Source organism: Zootoca vivipara, chromosome Z1 (assembly GCF_965207765.1).
Source record: "Zootoca vivipara chromosome Z1, rZooViv2.hap1.1, whole genome shotgun sequence".
NCBI lineage: Eukaryota > Metazoa > Chordata > Lepidosauria > Squamata > Lacertidae > Zootoca > Zootoca vivipara.
The window spans coordinates 65,930,045-65,950,871 of NC_142583.1; the positions used below are offsets into that span (position 1 = coordinate 65,930,045).

General features: G+C 40.6%; 2 protein-coding genes across 3 annotated transcripts in view; both read left to right on the forward strand.

Annotated features, from left to right (window-relative positions):
• The window catches only part of MOB1B (MOB kinase activator 1B), a 31,223-nt gene extending 24,384 nt beyond the window's left edge, over positions 1 to 6,839 (forward strand). Inside the window, exons 5-7 of one of the 2 annotated variants that reach the window (XM_035103093.3) lie at positions 271 to 434; positions 1,664 to 1,747; positions 2,469 to 6,839. In XM_035103093.3, coding sequence (XP_034958984.1) covers positions 271 to 434; positions 1,664 to 1,741 — 242 coding nt within the window. In that variant the 3' untranslated portion in view covers positions 1,742 to 1,747; positions 2,469 to 6,839. Of the gene's footprint in view, positions 1 to 270; positions 435 to 1,663 lie in introns of both variants that reach the window. The other variant, XM_088660660.1, reaches the window with a different exon arrangement.
• Positions 6,840 to 8,399: 1,560 nt separating this feature from the next.
• Positions 8,400 to 20,078, forward strand: DCK (deoxycytidine kinase). The gene is made up of 7 exons (XM_035103091.3): positions 8,400 to 9,356; positions 11,053 to 11,168; positions 14,336 to 14,529; positions 15,826 to 15,973; positions 16,389 to 16,504; positions 16,863 to 16,962; positions 18,762 to 20,078. Exons 1-7 carry the CDS (start codon positions 9,287 to 9,289, stop codon positions 18,786 to 18,788), a joined length of 771 nt encoding a protein of 256 aa, XP_034958982.1. The 5' UTR covers positions 8,400 to 9,286; the 3' UTR covers positions 18,789 to 20,078.
• The last annotated feature ends 749 nt before the right edge of the window (positions 20,079 to 20,827 follow it).

Genomic DNA, 20,827 nt, shown 5'->3' on the forward strand with positions numbered 1-20,827 from the left:
TGTATCTAATGAACCTGTCTCATCAGCACAAAGGCTGCTTCTGCTTGTGCAACAGAACTTCCCCTTCCTCTTCTCTCTCTCCCCCTCCCCCCCAACCTGCTCTGGATGCTTAGGGGAAACCCCAGAACAAATCTGAGGGAGAAGAGAGGGGAAGTTCTGTTTTGCAAGTGGACATTGTTGTGTGAACAGGATGGTTTTGTTGGATACAACCCTGCGTTCTTTGTAGGACTTGAATGTAAACACTTGGATGTTTGGTTTGTTGATTTCTAGGTGTTCCTTTCCCAAAGAACTTCATGTCGGTAGCTAAAACGATCCTAAAGCGTCTCTTCAGAGTTTATGCTCACATCTACCACCAGCACTTTGATCCAGTCATTCAGCTGCAAGAAGAGGCACATCTCAACACATCCTTCAAGCACTTTATCTTTTTTGTTCAGGTAACTAGGCATGGGGTACTATGACTTAATATTTCCCTGCAAGATGGAGCATAGGCTCGCATTCTCTCTTGAGTTTTCTGTTGCTTATTGCGGTAACTAGGGACCCTTGTATTTGTAAGCACATTTGAAGTTTCTCTTTAACATGATTCTAAGGTTGTCAGCTGTGCCCTATTCCCAGTTAAGTTCTATGTCATGCCGTGAAGTATTACTGGGAGAAAAGCTTTGGAGCTATTTATTTATTTATTTGAAAGACTTATATACTCTCTCTCTTACTCAACCAGAAAAATCAAAGGAGGTTCTATAAAATATAAAGCATTAATTTAAAAATACCAACAGAATTGAACATTTTTTAAATAGCTGACATAATTTTTTAAAAAATAGGTAAATAAAATTAATAGTTTTAAAACAAATATACCTAGTAAAATTACATGTTTGGGTAGGGTTGCCTAATGAAAAAGGTTTTAGCAGGTTCCAAAAACTGTACAGTAAAGCCACCTGCCAAATATTTTCTTTTGTGATCTCCTTAATGTGACATGAATGGTGAATATGCATAACCAGAAACCTTTGTGCACTTTAACTGGATATTGGAAAATATGCAAAAGTGATTATCTGATTAAGTTCCTTTAGGATTATATATCCCATTTGAAAATGCTGAAATCCTTCTGTGTGGAATGGAAATTAGTCCTGTCACAGATTGCATGGCAGACTTCTATTGTTAGAGGTGTTTGGTAGCATTTGGCCACCCACCTAGAATTAAAAATATTGCTGGATTTCTTCATGTGTCATGCGCAGTCCCACATATAGATTCTGCACCTAAGTAGTGTAGGTTCAAAAATATTCTAGAGTTCTAACTGGGAAACTGATGATCCTCTCACATATCAACAAGAGGCAAGTGAATATGCCTAGAGAAGTGAAATGAGAACCTCTCTTGGTTCTCTTCTGATCTCTGCAATAGCAGCAGCTAGGGCAATGCTTTCTGTGGAATCTCCCCGCAATGAACTTTAATATCTGTCTTTCTCAGATGGGGATCTTTCTTTTAGTCTTAGTTTAGGTGTGCCTTGCCCTCACCTATGTTCTTCCTAAAAGCTGTGTTGACTGCTTTTACTTCCAGCGTAAGGTAATTGTGCTTTCAGTTACATACCGGTAGGGTAAAACAATGCTGTTGATAACTAAATGGATATCCTGCTAAATATTGAACTGAATTGTTGGTCTGTTTCTGCCTCCCACAGGAATTTAACCTTATAGACAGAAGAGAACTTGCTCCACTTCAAGAATTGATTGAAAAACTCACTTCAAAGGACAGATAAGCAGAAGTGAATTTGTGCAAATCACTTGTTTGGTTTAAGCAGGCATGTGGTGTTTTAGGGATTTGAGCTGCAATCCTCTGCACACTGATTAAGATTCATGGAACTTACTCCTGAGCAAGCGTGTGGAGAGGCTTGCAGCCTTTTAAATTTTTGTTTATGTTTTTAGAAAGAAAAGGAAACCTGTTCTTGTTTTTTTATTTGGGCAACCTAGATCCATTCTCTGTGCTTTTATTAGAGGAACTTGTTTGTCTTTAGTGAGACACACACAGTAAATGGCTTTCTGTTATTGTTTGTTGTGTAATCTTCTTTTAGCAGATGTCAAGTGTTTATAAAGGAGTGGGGGAAATACATGCTTGTTGGGAAATGTGACACTGCTGGGTTGTATGGGTTCTGCGTTGCCAGTTGCAGCCCATTCTCAGAAAGTCCTTTAAGTTTAAGAGACTTAACATTCTCTAAGTGCCTTGGCAGACTCTCTTCTGAGGTACAAAGCACATACAAAGAACATTGCTGGAACCAGAAAACACAAATTGCTACCCAGGACTTACACTTCTTGTTAGATATAAATAAATAAATAAATAAATATGTGTAAACCTTTTTTAAAAAAGCCATAACTTCTGTAAGTGATCTCCAGCTTTTAATGCAAAACATTGCCTTTAGAGATGAATGTGGGCTACAGGAGGTGGGGAGAGTGGGGGGCTCATTTTTCTTTCTTTTTTTATGTCCTCAGAAACCCACCCAACATCTTGCATCTGTGGAGGACTAAGGACAGCATGGGGGTTGACCACTTTCTTCTTTGTTGCTTGCATTTGTTCTTCAAACATTCAACTTTCCTTTAGATTAGCCAGCCTGATTTTGATGATCAAGGGAGGTCAAACTGTACTGTAAGCTTTCTTACCCATATAAATCAGTATTCCTCTTGCCAGAGCATCAAGAGGAAACAAGGGGAAGTTGTTTACGGAGAACAACGGTGGTGTTAACAAGGATTTTAAAAATACTTTTAAATCCACCATAGTCATTTTATTGCGAGTGGCAGAAATCTCACTTGATGTACAAGTGTGGGCTCCTTAGTTGCAAACTGCCTCAATCCATTTATCGTATGGAACACTTGCCATTCCATTCATCCTGAGCGCATGGTCCCACTGCAATCCTTAACTGTACACCCAAATGCAGCAGTTTTCATATATGGCACACAGTACCACTTTTTCATGTTTTTAGATTTCTCGGTTTACTTTTACTCACACAAATTTCGTATTTTTGTCACTCTTTGTTTCTTCCCCTCCTTTCAGTACCTTATAACCAAGCACCTAGATAACCATTACCTGTGGGTTTGTGGATGTTTTTGATAGCACGTTGGGAAACCCAAGACTTTTCATTCTTAGAAGTTCAGAACATGAGCTGTCTCTGATTCCCACATGTTCATATAATTGTCAGGTTTTATTCAGAGTTCTATATACAATCAGATCTTTCTTGCACATTTGCAACTTGCCACTTCTCTGATTATATAGTGTTAAATCTAAATTATTATTTTTTTGCTGATGCAACATACTCTTCAGATGTTCTTAAACCAATTTGCACAGAATGATTTAAAACAGAGTTTTGTGTAGTATAGAGATAGTCTTCCTTGGGTGAAATTGATCTGAATCTGCAAATTCACAAAGTGATATCTTATTGAGTATGCATTTCAGACATAAGCTGTGTGCCCATGCATGCCCCTTTTTAAAATCTTGTGTGCACAACACCTTCCCATAGCATGTTTTTTTGCAGTATATGTAAGCTACATATGCACAATGTGTGTTTTAAGCACTGCATTATCAAGTATTCAACACGCTCTTGAGTCTTGAATTATTTGTAACTCAGTCATAAAAGAAAAAACAAGAAATGCCATGAACTCATCTAGGCTTACTTCACCTTGATAATTAGGTAGCCCTTGCTTATTGTACCCAATGTACATTTTGCATGGAGCACCATAATTCTGCATATAGATTTAGCAAAATAAATGATCAGCAGTTTGGGTACTACTTAATATGCACACTCGGTATTACATATGCTAATCTTTTATGGTATTACACATGCTAATCTATGTCCAGGCTTGATTTTATAGAAGTCAGGCTTACCATTCTGAGATCAAATATTCAAATAGATGTTTGAGGACCTTTTTTAAAAATTGGAATTTACAGACAGCAGTTTATAAAGAAGGAAGTTACTATTTAAATGTTTCCCACTGATGAGCAATTTCAGTCCCTTGAAATATTACTTTAAAACACACATACACAGTTTTTAGGGACTGTTGTGAACTTTCTATAAGGTAAGTCTGTTCTATAAAGGTATAATAAGAGTGTATTAAGTTTCAAATGCTCGTAGGGGCGATAATTTGGTTTGCTTTCGTTTGCTGACTTCTTGGTTGGATAATAAAAGGCTGGAGATCACTGTCTGAGAGTGCTTTTAGTTAAACTCTGCTGATTTCATTCGACTTGAAAATGAAAACACTGAAGATATCTCTTTGTATTGAACACAGAGTATCTCTTTGTATTGCATTGGGAACTTTTAAATTTTTGGGTGATGGCCTTGAAACACAAAAATATATACTATTTTTACCAGTGCATTCAAATGTAAATCCAGGTCTCCTTTATTTTTTTCATCTGACCAAGGATCTTGAAAACTGAGTATTTTTAAATCCACCAAATTATAGTCTGGATCTGGGTTTCAATCTTGAAGGGGTACTCTGCTAAATGCCAGGTTGCTTTTTTATATATATTAAACATTGGATATTCAGGCCTAGGAATATAGTCACAGCCAGCCATTGTATTTTAACACTCTTTTACATTGTTGAGGAAGAGCGAAGGAGCTTCAAAAGTCTGAACCAGTTTTATTCTTAATTTCAGCTTTCAATGTGTTTCTTTGTTTTGGTGATGGGGTTAATAATTTCAAGAGGTAACCTTCCTCAATCTAATGAGACAGGTAAAATTAATGGTCATGGAAGTTGATGCAAGTCCATCAAAGCCATTGTGTTGTGTTTTCTTAGGCCAGTAAACAAGAATTTACATTGTTAAGACAGATTTTTTAATTCTGATCATAGAAATTGTATGTCTGCTTTGCATATTCGTGTCAGGGATCCATGTTCATTGCGTAAATATAAAAATCTCCCACAATATTTTAGTGGTAACTCAGTTTTAGCAAGAAAGCTTTCAAAAGGATAAATAGGTCTTCTGTAAGTTCATGTCAAGTTTTCTTTTACTGCTTACTATGCAATCTAGAACTCTGAATATTTGCAGTTACTTTTAAGGTAGAAAACCAGAGACTCTTTAATCTTTTAGACCTGAAATCTCCCCCTAAAGTTCCCTTTACAGGCAAAAGGCCAATTTGCTGCTATTGACTCTTCTTACCTTTTCAGATTTTTGCTTTCTTTTCCTTGAGCTCTTGCCTTGAATTGCCATACAAAGTTTTTAAAAAACAATCAGCTTGGGAGTGTCTTAAACCAGCTGACATGTATTCTTTCCCCTGGAATACTATATTATAGGTGAAATTTCTTCTTTCATATTAAATCAAAACAAAAAGGTGGACCTGCCAATTTTTCAGCTGCAACATTCCTATGTTAATATGTTCATTTCTTTCCATTGCATTTCTTTTAATAGGTAACTATTAAGGGTTTTCTAGACTGCATCAATAGAACCACTAGCCACCTTAGGAGTGAGATACTTAAATTTACGTAAAAGTTTAGTTGGCATCTTATTTCTGCCAGTTGTACACATAGTTTCATTTTTGAAGTACAGTTCCCTCCTAAAATGGCAAAGTAATTCAACTTTTGAAACTCTGTTTGCTTGGTTTTTTTCTTCTCCAAGAACACTGTCCTTTCAATAGTTTTTTTCATAGATAACTGTATTTTTAGGGGAAATTAATTTTTATAGCCACTAAACTGTACTCATTATTTTTGTACATGTATAACTAGGTCATTCTGGGAACACAAATCTTTTGGAAGGCCATTTGGTTCCATTTTTGAAGACATTTATTCACAGATGTTGTGTTTGCTAAATATTGCCATAAAAATCAATACTTTTTAACTTGTATTGTGAAAATTAAAAGGCTTGAGTAAATATTACTCATTGGTAAACCTGGTACATGCAGACAGACCTGCCTAACTCTTACTAACTGGCAAAGCCTTAAGTGCAGTGGGGACGATGACGACAGGAGACTAGATAAAATATAGGACCACTTGCTTGTGCTCTCCTAACAGGGAACATCCAGGAGCATGGAGGTTTCCTGATGTGCACTGCAGAGCACTTCTGCTATGGCCACAGATTCCTGCCTGAATCAGGCTAGGTCTGTCCAACCAGCATAATCAAGCAGTCTAGCTTGCTGGACTGCACAACCTCAGGTGATGGTAAGAAGGGGAAGGAGTTGCATCATTGTGGGGTTGGGCAGTGAGGTGAGGGATTTCCTTGCAAAAGAAAAAGCAGCATTTTGGGTAGAATGCTTAAACTGCAAACCATCTCCTAAAGGTGCTTTCCATCTGTAAAAAGTTTAAGCTGTGGCAGGAGTATTCACGCATGCAGCTCTCTCTCTCCCCTTGGCAGCCAGAAGCAGTACAGGAAAAGCCTTACAATTTAATTGTTCTGAGTGCATAAATTGGTTCCCCCTATACTTGATTTTATGCTGTATCAGTCTTGCCTTCATGTGTGAGCTCACTCAGTGACCCCTTCTCTAAACCTGGTGTTGGGCCTGCTTTTTGGAAGCAAGAAGGTATTGCAGATGTAACACTATGATGTCTGCTTCTTTTAAATACTTCAAAAGCAGCTGGACAAAATAGGCTTAAAATATAAAATGCAACACAGAGACCTGTACTGTACGCAGACTGTGCCAATATTACTTCAGTTTGTAGTCATTATTGATCAATACTTGTTTTAAATGAAAACAGCTTTTTGATTTTTTAAAAAAGTTGAATGTCTGAAATTCTGCAACACATGTATTGGAAAGATGTAAATAATGTATACAGATTGTTGTAAGTGATGGGATGAAAAATATATATAAATTCTAGGCTTTTTCAGTAAGGAACTGAATGCTGTTTATAAGAAGAAAAATAAATAGCTATGTTTGACCATGATTGTCTTTTCTTTCCCTCCTCATCCTAACTTGCAGTTTTTAAATGGATCTACATCCATTATGTATCTGTACATTGTACACACCTGAGCATTCCACATACAAATTTCACATACATAAATTTGTGAGCTATTTGTATTGCAGGAAAATCTAAGTGCAATAAAACAAACCTGATGTCCTTCCATTTTCCTTAACTCTTATAGCCCTGAAGTTTTAGTGTACAACTGAAGTTTTCAAACTGGGAGGCAAGCCTACTCAGAAATTATAGTCAGTTTTGCAAAATGGAAGTCCTTCCTCAGCTGTACTCAAGACATGGGCTGTTTCCCCATCAAAATGGTGCCACTTCCAGCACAAACCTGGAAGGTAATATGTGGCTGTTAGGAAGGAGTGCTGGAATGCATTAGTTTGGTTTCACTTTTGGTCTGAAGATACATGAAACAAAGCTGAAATTAAGCAAGTTTCGTTTGGTGCTTCTTGAAGACTGCTTAGGAACCTGGGAAATAACAATCATACTTGAAGCAGACCCATTGAAAATGGACTCATTACTTGAGTTCACTGATTTCAGTGGGTCTGCTTTAACATTGAATATCCCCTGTGTGTGTTTGTTTAAATGTGTAGCTTGCTCTTTATTTAGGATGGCAGGGTGGGTTACAAGATATTAACATAAAACAACAATCAGTAAAATCTTACAAAACCATTGTTAACTAAATTGTCTTAAAACTATTGCTCCCATCATTTAACAGTTAGACACTATCAAACTTCCATAAGGGTCTGAGCAGAGATGCTTTTAGTTGGCAATGACAGGTAAATGAGATCTGTGCCAACTGCACTGTAGAGGAAGGGGCATCTCCATCAGCTGCAAAATTTGTGCCCCTGGTTGCAGCAAAACAAGTTTGAGCAACACATTTGGGCAAGAAATTTAAAGTCAGATTTGCCCCTAGAAGTGGTCTACATCCAGTAATGCGTGTGAGAATTTCTACAGAATTTCTACAATAGTTTACATCTCCTGTGTGAAGCCTTTACTGCATGCCACTTCTAAATCTTGGATGGCTTGGTTGTTTTGACCATAACCTGGGCAACAGGTTTCTATGGATGTCTCATTTTGTTCCTCTAGCCTTTCTTCCAGTATTTGTTTGGCGTTTGCTGTGTTTTCTGCACAAAATGAGCTGCGTGGGGATGGCGTATTCATTAGCATTTGCCTTTTACAATTCAATCCTTAATCTCTCTGATGTTATTGCTGAACGTAAGGTTACCTGGTTCCTATTCTTCAGAATTTTTTGAAGACCAAAACAAAAAACAAAAACAAAAAACCTGGAAACTTAAGTTTCTATGTCCAAATGCATATGCAAACCACGTGAAAGGCACAGGAATCGTACATTTTGAATTGTTTGTTTATATTTGTAGATCACTACACAAAGCATTTTCTAAGGAATAAAAGAACAGGTCCCTACCCTCACTTGGATGCTAGGCAGAGGTGTTCCTAGGAGTTGGCAGAACTGCCCCCTGCTGGTGTTCACTATGAAGTGTATGATGCTACCGGTATATATGTGACGACATGCTCGCTGTCGCAGTGAGATCAAACACGGGAAAAGCCACATTTCTCACACCATAACCAGTGGGCCTCAGATCCACCATCCCTGATCCACAATATGCGTGGCTTCTCCCATAATTCCAGGCCTCAAAGCCTCCTAGGCTATATGCACAGCAGAAAAAGACCACAACACGCGGCAATTTCAACGTTATTTCTAAGAAAGCTTTAAAATCTCCTCCTGGAAGGCGGAGTGCGATCTCGCTCCAGACGGCTGGCAAGCTGCCATGGCAACGACGTGACTGCAACAGGGGGTTGGACTAGATGACCCTCAGGGTGCCCCTTCCAACTCCAGGATTCTACGACCCAAGCCGATCGACGCATTCACTGCTCGACAGCGCTCCCTCCGGCTGCATCCATTGCTCGGTGTGTGATTGAGCTTCCCTTCCCATGGAAAGCCGGCCCTTCGGAGGCGAGCGAGCGCGGTTGGTTTTTGCTCTGCCGTCGCATTGTGCGCGCAAGCAGCGGTCGCTCGCGCGCGCTTCTCCGTACGCTTTATGACTCTCTCGGGCACCTGTAGGGACTCCTCAAGCGGCTGAGGAGGGGAGGGAACGACGGCAGCTGTGGCTGCTATTATTATTATCATAAGGCCGTTATTGAGGTGAAAACGAGGCCGGAAGGAAGAAACTGACTGGACTCCCGCGGGTGACGTCACTGCCCGGCATAGCCAACCCCGAGCGACGCCGCGCCAAATTCGAACGGCGGCTGGCGGGACAAACGAGATTGGCCGGCCGGCTGGCGCGCGCGCGCGGGCTTACGTAGAATAGGCGTGCGGGAAGACCGGAGCGCTCCCGTCTAGGTTTGTCCTTTCAGTAGCACCGTCTTCCCCGGTAGCGTCGCACCGTAGCCGGTAGGCAGCTTCCATGGCAACCCCACCTAAGCGGAGCCGGGCCGAGAGCGGCATCAAGAAGATCGCCATAGAAGGCAACATAGGTGAATTGTCTTTTATTTGCGCGCTTTTATTTATTCCCCTCCTCCCCCCGCTTTTCAGCAGTGTTGGTTGCGGGTGGGGCTTCCAATGGCGGTTTACACAGAGAAGAGGATACGGCCATAGCTGCCTTCTCAAGAAGCACAGCATAAAAGGAAAAGCGGGCTGGGAGGGAGGAGGGGTAAAAACGCAGGCTCAGGTGTCAGTTCGACTTGGTTGCGAAAGTTATTGTAATAAAGAACTGGCCTAGGCAGCAGAGATAAAACAAAACGTGTGTGTGTGTTTGTGTAGGTGTACGTATGTACGTGTACACACCCACCCACCCACTTGCCTTAGCTGCACAGCCCTGGTCCATAAAGTGCCGACCCGCCACAGTCTAGCTTGGAGCTTAGAATAGCACTCCACAAGTGGACTGAGCACCAGACAAAAAAAGAAAAGAAAACCCTTTGCACCCAGCAAGTTGGAATGCCAAGATGCTGCAGGTGCTGCAACCTTCCAACAGCTTGACCTCACCCCCAAAGGCCCACTCCTTCATTGTCTCCTGAGACGGACAGATGCCAACATTGAGGAAAAAGTGGTCTCATTTTTATAGCTGGATGGAATGAGGAATGGCTGCTGCTGCTTCTCCTCCCCCTGGATGACAGTTGAGGGAGGTTTCTGTAAAACATGGGAAGTGGGGAAACCTTGGGACCAGTTGAATTACACTCTCTTCCATGGCATTGGGCTCTCAATGCGAGTGAAGTAGTCTTCAGGCATGTCCTTAAAACTTCCAATTTTAAATGTGAAGTGGTGAGTTGGGAAGAAACTTGAAGACTTGAGGTGCTTCACAGTATTTAATTTAAAAAGAAAAACCCTGTCCATAGATGTTACAACCTAAAAATCCAAAGCTATCGGGCAAGGAGAAGGATATAGAAAGGAGATAGAATTAAGCAAAAATCAGTACGGTAACCGGTGAAAAGTGTACAACAAACAAGAAAATTGAGTAGCAGAACCCAAATGAACAGCGTAGTTGAGAACAATAGACAAACTGTGTCTACTATATTTGCCATGCTGCCTATGTTGGGAAAGCAGGGTATCATTTGAATATATCATAGTAAGATGGAGTGGAGAAAGAAGGAAACCAGAAATGAGATAATTACTTTGATTTTTGATGGACCCTTCCTGTTTGTCCCTTCCTTTATTTTGGGTTCACATGCAAGAGTAAACATGGATAGGACTAGGCTACATGGTTGCAGTAATACAGACCTTGGGTATGTCCCATTAAGCTCTTATGGCCTTACGTCTTGGTAAACATGTGTAGGCTCATTCTTCAATCCAGAAAATAAATGTTATCCTGTCACTGAAATAAAACACAAAATCTGTGCCCAAATGATGAAATGTTACGGTTTGTAAAGCAGTGCTACAGCAAACAGTGTTTCCTATATCTGGTATGATGTGATGAATAATGTTTATTTCATTTATGCAAATATGTATAGATGCAATTTGCACGGGTGGGAGTGAAGCAGTGGAGAAAACTTTTGTGGGGCATGCTATTATTACCCCTACACTTTGCCAGATATTAAAAAATGAAAATAGTTTCCTTGTTTACATTCAACAAATAAAATGTTTCAGTTACATTTGTTCTGTCAAACATTTCCTCTTTTCAAATTGGTCCCAACCACACGAATGCCAGTTTGATCAGAATAGATTTTATGTCCACAGCTGCTGGGAAGTCTACTTTTGTGAATATTCTCAAACAAGCCAGAGAAGATTGGGAAGTTGTTCCAGAACCAGTAGCAAGGTGGTGCAATGTTCAGAATTGTCCTGATGACAGTGAGGTATGAGGAAATATGATTTCTGGAATGCAAAGTGTAAATGGAGTAAAATAAATAAATAAATCACCAAATTTCAGTCTAGATCAGTGGATGTAGTCTATGATCTATATTTTAGACAAGTGATGCATACAAATCTTTGCACAGTTCTAGATTGAAAAAGAGGAACTCTGCTTTCATTCGCCCATGACAACAAAATAATAATAATTGCAGAAGTAGAACTGCAAAAATAAATATGGAAATGAAGGTTCTTTATGTGAGGTTGCTTTATTTTCATAACTACACCCATTAGATTTTTTTTATTTCTGACTGTAGACAGAATTTCTTCACCAAAATGTTCCTACAATCACCATGTGGGTTGTTGTTTAATATATATATATATATATATATATTGCTTCAGCAGTTGAAAAAAAAAGAAATTAAGATCTCTGTTAAATAAACTTCTCTGTTTTTAATGCTAGTGCATGCACCAGATCTGCTCTCTAGTGGTCAGAGTCATGAATGCCAATGTATAGCTTTGTTTCCAGCAAACTATAAATGAACTATTGGAAGGGTTTTTGAGGTATAAATGTATTTTTGTTTGGGATTCTTAAGATGTGGGTTGTGATAAGTATCCATTTAGTTTCCTCATCTGAAATAAATGAAGACAGACTTTCTCATTGCTTGGGGCCTTTAAATGTCTCTTACAAGGTTCAGAATCTTTTTTCCCCTGTACTGGAATTCACAGTGCATGGTCAAAAAAGTAACTACCTAGAAAAGGTAATTTTAAGTATTAAATGCATGAAATGAATTTTTTGGTAACTATCTTCTGCATGTAACATTTGGTTTTATGAAGGTTACCAAGCATACAGTCCTCATCTTATCCAAGTTAGAGCATTTTTGTTTCTAGTGGAAAATGTCATGACATAACAAGCTAGAACATTACCTTCATATGCGGGTAGGAAGAATACTATTTCTAAATATCAAGATTGGGTTGTATGCTTTTGTATGTTATAGGAGCATGCTGCCAACTGCTTTTGGACATCAGTAGCAGCTGTTACTGAATTGTCTCCCTCAACAGATGGTCTGAGCATAGCCAGCTTGATTTTTAATGTAACTGTCTCATGGCAGGAACAAAAAGTGTCCTCAATTAAAAACCCAAAACTTTTATTTATATCCCGCCCTCCCTGGCCAAAGTCAGACGGTCAGGGCGGCTAATATCAGATATATAACATTAGTATAAAATCAAACAATAATTAAATTACCTCCTAAAAACAGGTCAAAAACAAATTAAATCAAGAGTTTGATATTCTCTTCCACTTAGATTTTTCTCATGAAAACTCTTGGAGGCCAATCCTTCTTTCTAACTCCTGAGGCAGAAAGTGCTTTCTTTGAGCCAAATCCCTTGTCAACTTGTCAACATTTATTACCAGATGCTTGATTTTTAGCCAGTGTATCTCAGTTCTACTTCTCTTCCTACTGTTTGTGAGTTTAATTTTGGGGCAGGCCCTCTTCCATCTTCCCTGCAGCTGCTTAAGAAAGACTAGTGTCCCCTGACGGAGGGCAATAAGTGCTGGAGCTCAAGCCAAGGGAAGCACACATGCCAATGGCTCTTGACAGAACCAACAATGGCCTGAGAGAACTGTTGTTGCAGCCTCTTCCCAACCTTCACTGGAGCTCTGTTTGACAACTGAGGGAGAACAGGCCAGGGAGCTTGTGCCGTCAACTCCCAGTCAGCCTGATTGAATTCTGTCACTCTGTTTTTGTTGATCATTTTTAGATATTTCTTGTTAACCACTTAGACCAGGCATAGGCAACCTTTGGCCATCCAGATGTTGTGTCCTACAACTCCCACGATCCCTAGCTAACAGGACCAGTGTTCAGGGATGATGAGAATTGTAGTCCAAAACATTTGGAGGGCCGAAGGTTTCCTATGCCTGACTTAGACGTTTTACTCCTACCAGGCTGTATATAAATTTTGTTGAATAAATAAAAGAAAGAACAACTTCGTTCCTAGGAAGAGACTTTCTGTAGTACTGTAGTTGTTTGCACCCAATGAGTGGGGAGAGTGTGTCATGGAAATCTACTCAGTAGTGATCCAGAGCAGAAGTCCAATGTATAGTTAGGAGAGTAAAAACTTAAACATGCTGCAGAATTGCCCCAAAATAGACCAGAGGCAACTGTATTTCATCCAGCAGAGCTTTACTGCTACTGAAGGCAAATGAGCATAATGGTCACAAATCCAGTAACTTCAGAATTGGTACTGTCCATAAGAAATCCAGTTGCAGCAGACTTAACTTAAATTTACAATAACTTATAATAAGTCTAAACCTTAACACTAAGCATACTGTGTACAGAACACCACAACAGAAGGAAAAGAGATAGAAAGAGAAAGTGAAACCCAGGCTCCTTCTGGTCTTATTTTATAGCCAGCATGACCTTGACAGAAGAGATAAGAGAACCAGTTTAAGCCAGCTGTACTCCGCTTCTCTGAAGGAATAGCCCAAACATCATGAACCTTCTTGTTTCTTTCACACAGAGAAGCTCCCAGAACCCTCTTGAATTAAGTAGAATAGGAAAGAACTCTACACATCAGATCAATACTTCCTGCACTAAGAAATGCAAACTGTCAGAGTGTTCTTGCTTTGGCTTCAGATAATGTTGGACTCCCAATACCCACCTGCGCCAGGTAGCTTGGCCGCTGTCAGGTGGGAGGTGTAGCCTGTGGGAGAATGCTCAGGTGCCAGGATGGGGAGACGGCTAGTTTGCTTGCAAACTAGGAAATCAGTAGGTGAAGTGGGGCACGCAAAAGAAGAGAGAATAGGAGCCCAAGGTTTATTCATGTAACACCATATTCTGGTTTGGTGTTTCAGGTGATTGAATCCAGAGTTATGAAGGTTCTAGAAATCACTGTTTGGCCACAAATCTTTAGTCTATACCTGACATTGCTGGTTTTCGTTCACAGAAGAGACCGACAGTGACATGGCTGCCTTTCTGGCAGAAGTTCTTCCACTAATACATATCAGTTAGTTTCAGTTATCTGGCGAATTTAAAATGCAGCTGAGGAGGTAAAGCTGCTTGAAGTTAGGACATCCTGTTAGAACTTGGTGGCCTTGGAATATTTTAATAGCAGCTTTTTTATTTAAAAAATTAGCTACCTTTTAAAAAAGTCATGTTATTTGTATTTTAAACAGGAGCTTACTTCCTCTCAAAAGAGTGGTGGCAACTTGCTTGAGATGATGTATGAGAAGCCAGAGAGATGGTCCTTCACTTTCCAGACTTATGCTTGCCTGAGCAGAATCCGGGCTCAACTCAAATCTTTTGATGGGAAACTCAAAGAAGCTGAGAATCCCGTCGTCTTCTTTGAGAGATCTGTTTACAGTGACAGGTTTGTATGTGTTTCTTGCTAATTCTTGTAGTTCTTTTCTTTTACGTTGTTGCTCCTAATGGTCGTTTCAGTTTGTAAGACAAAAGCTTTCCTCCTCTGGATTGTTAGAACCATGTTCTTGGCGCTGGAATGGAACAGAGGAAACATGTATAGAATCGTACCTTGGAAGTCGAACGGAATCCATTCCGGAAATCCGTTTGGCTTCCAAAAACTTCGGAAACCAAAGCACAGCTTCTGATTGGCTGCAGGAAGCGCCTGCAGCTAATTGGAAGCCAGAGAAGCCACGTTGGATGTTTGGCTTCCAAAAGAATGTTCAAAAACCGGAACAGTCACTTCCGGGTTTGTGGCGTTCGGGAGCCAAGGTACGACTGTATATGAAAGTGTCATGGAGGGAGAGAAGCAGATGTTTTTAGCTGTTACGTTGATTGCAATCTCTGTATTGGTTTCTGCCATGCTGTTCTTTCACTTTGCAGAAAGCAGTATATGAGGATACCTTAAGCTGCTCCTCTGGAACTTCCAAGCAGCTGCTGGGAGGCTGGCTTTATGTGGCCAAAAAGCAACAAATGGTTGAGCAATTGGCTAAATTTTGGAGGTGTGATTGCTTTTCCCAGAAATTACAGTTGCAGTGTTCACAGTCCCTGAGTACCTAGTTCTTGAAACCGCAGACCCCTAGAAAAAAACACTTGTGTTCAAACTGAATCTAGAGGGGTTTGGGAGCTTATAAGAGAAACTGTATTATCATGCTCCTGTGTAAAATGTAATGCAAGATAAATAGGTCATTTGCCTTTAAAAACAGAAGGCCTTCCCGAAGAGATGGCCACCATCTTGGCATTGAGCAAGCTGCCCCATCATCATGGGGCACATCGTTGCCCCTCCTCCCCACAGTTTGCTCAAGGAGAATCCATACACAGAACATTCAAGATGTTGTCAGGGGAATGGAGTGTTTGCAAGTCGATAAACAAGGCTTGGAGAGAGCCACGTTGCTTCTTCCTTTGTAAGCTCTCCTCCCATTGGGGATCTGTGTTAACCCAAAGATGTACAGGTTGCCTAGAAGGGACTCAGACTGTGGCAAGTGCTCAGAGAAAGGGCATTCCGTACTGGTGGGGCATCCACCAAAACACATCATTGCTCACTCCCTTCTATTATTCATTGAATCCACTCTTCTACATAAACAGCATTCAATGGTTTACAGTTTCATCCCTAGTCATTAGTTACATATCGCTACTCGCCTTCCCTTCAGCCTTTTTTAGAAAGGTTAGAGAATGACATTGAGCTTGATTGCCTCCTTTTGTGTAGGTACATTTTTGCATCTAATTTATATGAGACGGACTGCATGAATGAAACCGAGTGGACTATTTACCAAGACTGGCATAACTGGATGAACCAGCAGTTTGGCTCAAGTCTCCGGCTGGATGGCATTATTTATCTCCGCGCTACCCCTGAGGTAAGAAATGAAGTTTGTGGGCCTGTCCGACAGCAGAGCCTGTGGGCCCTCACCTCTGTCAATCAAGCTAATCTTATTGAAAAGGCGGTGTTTGTGGCTCCATAAAGACTTCCAGCAGCACAAGTTTCTGTAGGTCTGTCTGTGTTAGCTGGTGTGCTATTTTGTTTCGCTTTGCAAAAATGCATGCTGAAAAATACATACAGTAAATGAGGAGTCTTTAAGGTGCCAGGCTGATATTTTCTGCAACACATATGTATTTTATATACCATTTCATACATTAAAGTCTCTAAGCAGTTTATAAAAAAATCATCAGCCTTAACATGTTTTCCCTTTAAGGTTAGTGTAATTATGCCTTTTCCCCTTTAAGATGATTATTATTACTGCTTCATTCCAGTTGTGACTTCTTTATTTTTAGAAATGCTTGAATAGGATTTATGTGCGTGGGAGGGATGAAGAACAAGGCATTCCTATGGAATATCTGGAAAAACTTCATTATAAACATGAAAGCTGGCTCCAGCACAGAACATTGCGGTAAATATTAAATAGATTTATTAATTTAAACCGGTGGATAAGATAGTTGCCATTGCTGAAAACTATAGATATCTTACCTAACTTTAGAAACTTTGCTGTGCATATTTGAGGCCCTAATTTATAAGACACTGAAGAATTCTCAGCCTGGGCAGCTCCCACGATTGGAAATGCAACAGCAAAGGCTGCAATCCTGTGCACACTTTCCCAGAAGTAAGATCCTTTGCCAGGACTTACTTCGGAGAAACACGCGTAGGGTTGTGCTGCAAACTTCAAGAAACAAACGTATTTTTGCAATTAACTCCCTTTGCCCTCTTCATGTCTTCAGTTTCCCAATTCAGATGTTCAGTTTTCTTTACAGAACGGATTTTGAATACCTGCAAGATGTCCCTGTTCTGACACTGGACGTAAATGAAGACTTCAAAGGCAAGAAAGACAGGCATGAAGATATGATTGAAAAGGTAAAAGCCGCCAGAAAGTATTTAACATTTGCCTTCTTGGACGACCACACCTAACTATTTTAAAAAGCCCTGGTGGTTTAATATGTTGATGGTGGAGGATGAAAGTCCACACATACAAAGGGGGGCATATGTGGAGTGGTCCCTACCCATCAGAGTAAATGTAGAAGCCCTTGCAAATACTGGAATTTTCTCGGTTCACTGGAGTCTTCATGCCCAGCCTGTAGCAAATAGTTTTCAGATATGTTTTCCGTGTATTCCTCTCTTTTTTCTCCTTTGCACTACAAGTAGTAGTTGACCTTTTAATTTTGGTTAGCTCTCTGAGACAGAGCTTTCCAAACTTTTCATGTTGGTGACACACTATTTAGATATGCTTCATTTCGTGACACAGTAATTCAGTTTTACTAACAAGCGGGAGGTTAAACTAATCCCTTTCCAGCCACGAGAGGAGTACAGGGAGCATTCGCGCGACACACCTACACACTGCAGCCGACACACTAACATGCTGACTAACACAATTTGCAAAGCTCTGCTCTTGAGATATTGTTGCATTTTCATAGTCATATAAGTGCACAATCTGCTTCCACGTTTCTGAAAGCCTGAAGGAAGTTCTGTTACTTCCCTGGTCACTGTTGTGCAAAGTTTTTGGCCACGTTCACATGAGCTAAACCGTGGTTTGTTTAAGTCCTTTAAGGTGGTTTATTTAGGAAGACTTGAATAACCCTGCTCTCATCGTCATAATGATGCAGAATAGATCAAAAGAGCAATTCCTTTCTCTCCACCCCCAACTGCTCCACCTCCAGATTTGCTATCCAAGGAACACAGGTCTGCAGTAAGGACTTGAACGGTTCTGCTCTGCCTTACAGAATGTTGTATTTTTCTCCAAAGAGTGCTCAAGAATTAAGAGAGACCAGACTTCGTTTTGGTGATTGAAGAAAGTTTAAACTTTCTTAATTAGCCAGTCGTTTTAGTGATGATTTTGCATTCTTTTTATGGAGTTCTATGTTTTATTGTATATGTTGTTACATACACGCTGCATTGATATTTTATATGAGTAGGCAGTATGTAAATATTTTATATAATAAATCCACAGCAGCTGCAAACGCTCAGCTCTCTTCATAAGTTTACGGGTGCAATCACAAGGCCCTTCCCTCTCTCTTGGTCACTTTTTGGAGCGTTGCTATGGTCTATGTTAGTGTGGACTTTGTGTGCCATATTTGGGAAAGTGATCAGAAACTTCACTAATGTTACTTTGTATGCTGCCATGCAGTGCTTGTTTTTAATCTGAGATGGTTGCGGTATTTATTAATGTTTGCTTTCTGTAGTACTTCTGGCCACTGTTCACATTGTTTTCAGTCGCCTGGGAGAACTCGGTGCTTCAGGGCTTCTGAAGCTAAACCAGCATGAATCCGTTCAGTCCCTTAAGTGAGAAGCTACTGGCAGCCCCTAAGAGATGGGTAGGGGTGATTATTTGAGGTAAAAATCAAACCAAACCCTGAATCCCTTTAGGACAGGCATCCCCAAACTTCGACCCTCCAGATGTTTTGGACTACAATTCCCATCATCCCTGACCACTGGTCCTCTTAGCTAGGGATCATGGGAGTTGTAGGCCAAAACATCTGGAGGGCCGCAGTTTGGGGATGCCTGCTTTAGGAGCTTTTTAAATTAAAAAATGTGTTACTCTTGTGGCAAGTTAGTTATTCTGTAATATGAAAGCCACGTTTCCCAGAACCTAGCAACCAGTGCTTTTTTTAAAATCTTGGTCACTAATTTTCAATAATACTGTGCTTTTGTCTTTGCAGGTCAAAGAATTTCTGAGCACTTTGTAGCCATTCCCGAAACCACTCCGAACTTGAGCATTCCTGGCATTCATATTGCTTAGTTTGCGTTGCCAATTCGGTTTTTGCTTCAGGTGTCCTAGGGCAGAGTCCAGCTTTCGTTGCATTGTTGAACCTTTGCAGTGGACTGGTTTTTATAGATTTATATTGCATTTGGCTTTCTTAGGTGAAGTGTTTGGGAAGACCCATACCTAATATTACAAATCAGAGTTCAGGGACTCCTGCAAGATACATTCTGCTTGCGACATAAACGAAATAGGCGGAATCATTTACTTCTCTGGAACTGAATTCGTGGAAACCTGTGTGTGAACGTGGGACCTCTTTGTGCACACCCACAAGTTGATTGGGAAAGTTCCAAGAGCAGTGGGATTATACTAAAGGGATACTGTTTCTGCTCACCTAGTATGCATGTGTGGTTAGGAAGGGGGGCATAGGGCCTGCATTTTGTCCAAAGCGGTTTGTGTGTGTAAAAGGTGATGCTTTTTTTTTTTTTAAAGCCATATGCAAACCAGCAAAAAGCAACAGCGTTGTAGTCAGGTGTGTGTTTGTCTAGAAATTAAGGCAGTTCTTAAAGGCAATCCCTGGGCCCCGCTGCTGTTTTCCAAGATACTGCTTTTGCCTGCTTCTGTAGAGAGACACAGCAATCCTACCAGGTCAGGGATGGGGAGAGAATCACTGAACTGAAAACATGGCCGAATCCTGCAGCCTCTTCTTTACTTAAAGCCAAGGCGCTACATACAGAAAACTAGAGGCAAGAACATGCCCAGTAGGATTCCTCCCCTCCTCAAATGTTTTAAATGAATTATTTCCTATGGGGGTAGTGGTGGGATGGGGCCATTTAATGACTCCTTGCTGTGTTCCTGAATTGCCCCGAAAAGTGGTTTGTTTTAAACATTCCCTTTCCCATCGGGGCTGTTTGAGGGAAGGGGAGAATGAGTGGGCATGTATACATACAAATCTCGTACGCACTAATAATGGGAGTGTGATGTTTTATGAATTTTGCATCCCTTTGGATCGACAGGAAGGGAACCTCTGGAATAACCATGGCTTGAATTTTTATTCTTAAAACTGAATTTTTTAAAATATTAAAAGTTACAAAGGATCAAACCAATTGTGTAGCCCTCTTGAAATATATATTTATTTTTAATGCAATGTATTACTGTCTGGATGTAGTTGGCCTCAAGGTCATTTTAGCATCTGAAGATTCTACAGTGTTCGCTCTGTGATCTGTGTGATGAATGTTGGAAACTTTTGGCTGAAATAAATATAGAAGCGCCTTCAGTTCTGCGCCACTTAAGTCATTTGTCACAATTCTTCGCATGTTTCCAGCCTGGATTTGATGCTCATTTCCCCTTTATCTCTAAACTGCAAGCCTTACCCCCACCCCCACCCCCAAATATCTGAAATAACCGGGATAACCTACATTCTTCGCACCCCATACATTCTGTGTTTAGACCTCAGCACGCTCTGTTTTGGCACAGTCCAGTGTAGAGTGAGGGGGGCTGGGACCAGATCAGCAGTTTTCGTTTCTGTCCGTCTCTCTGCTTATACATGCATTGCAGCTGCTCTCTGCATAAATAGCCAGAGGTCTCCAGCAACAGTCTCTCTTCCTCCTACTCCCATGCCCCATAAACATTCTTTGCATTCACGGCAGCAGTTTAAAACCGACTTTACAAGCAGCAGACTTTATCCTCTTTAAAAGCACAGCCTATCCGTTGCATAAGGATTACTTAGCTAGACCTGGGGCAAGAATTGTCAACCAAATAGCTTTTGAGAGCTGGTCAGTTTGTGCTTCAGTGATTTGCGAAGCCAGAAACTTGGAGCTGCTCAAAGAAGAGGCTACAGCCCCCCCCCATAGATCCACTAGGGCTCCCTCGGATTCAGAAATTGAACTTGGGGGGCAGTGGTGGTCATTTCCTTTCAGAGCTCCTCTGATTTCTGAGAGTTCACTAGGCATTGGCTAGAAGCATAGATCTGCAACCATTGCTCTTAGCGTTTTAAAATGGAATCTGAAATTTTACAGCCCCAAA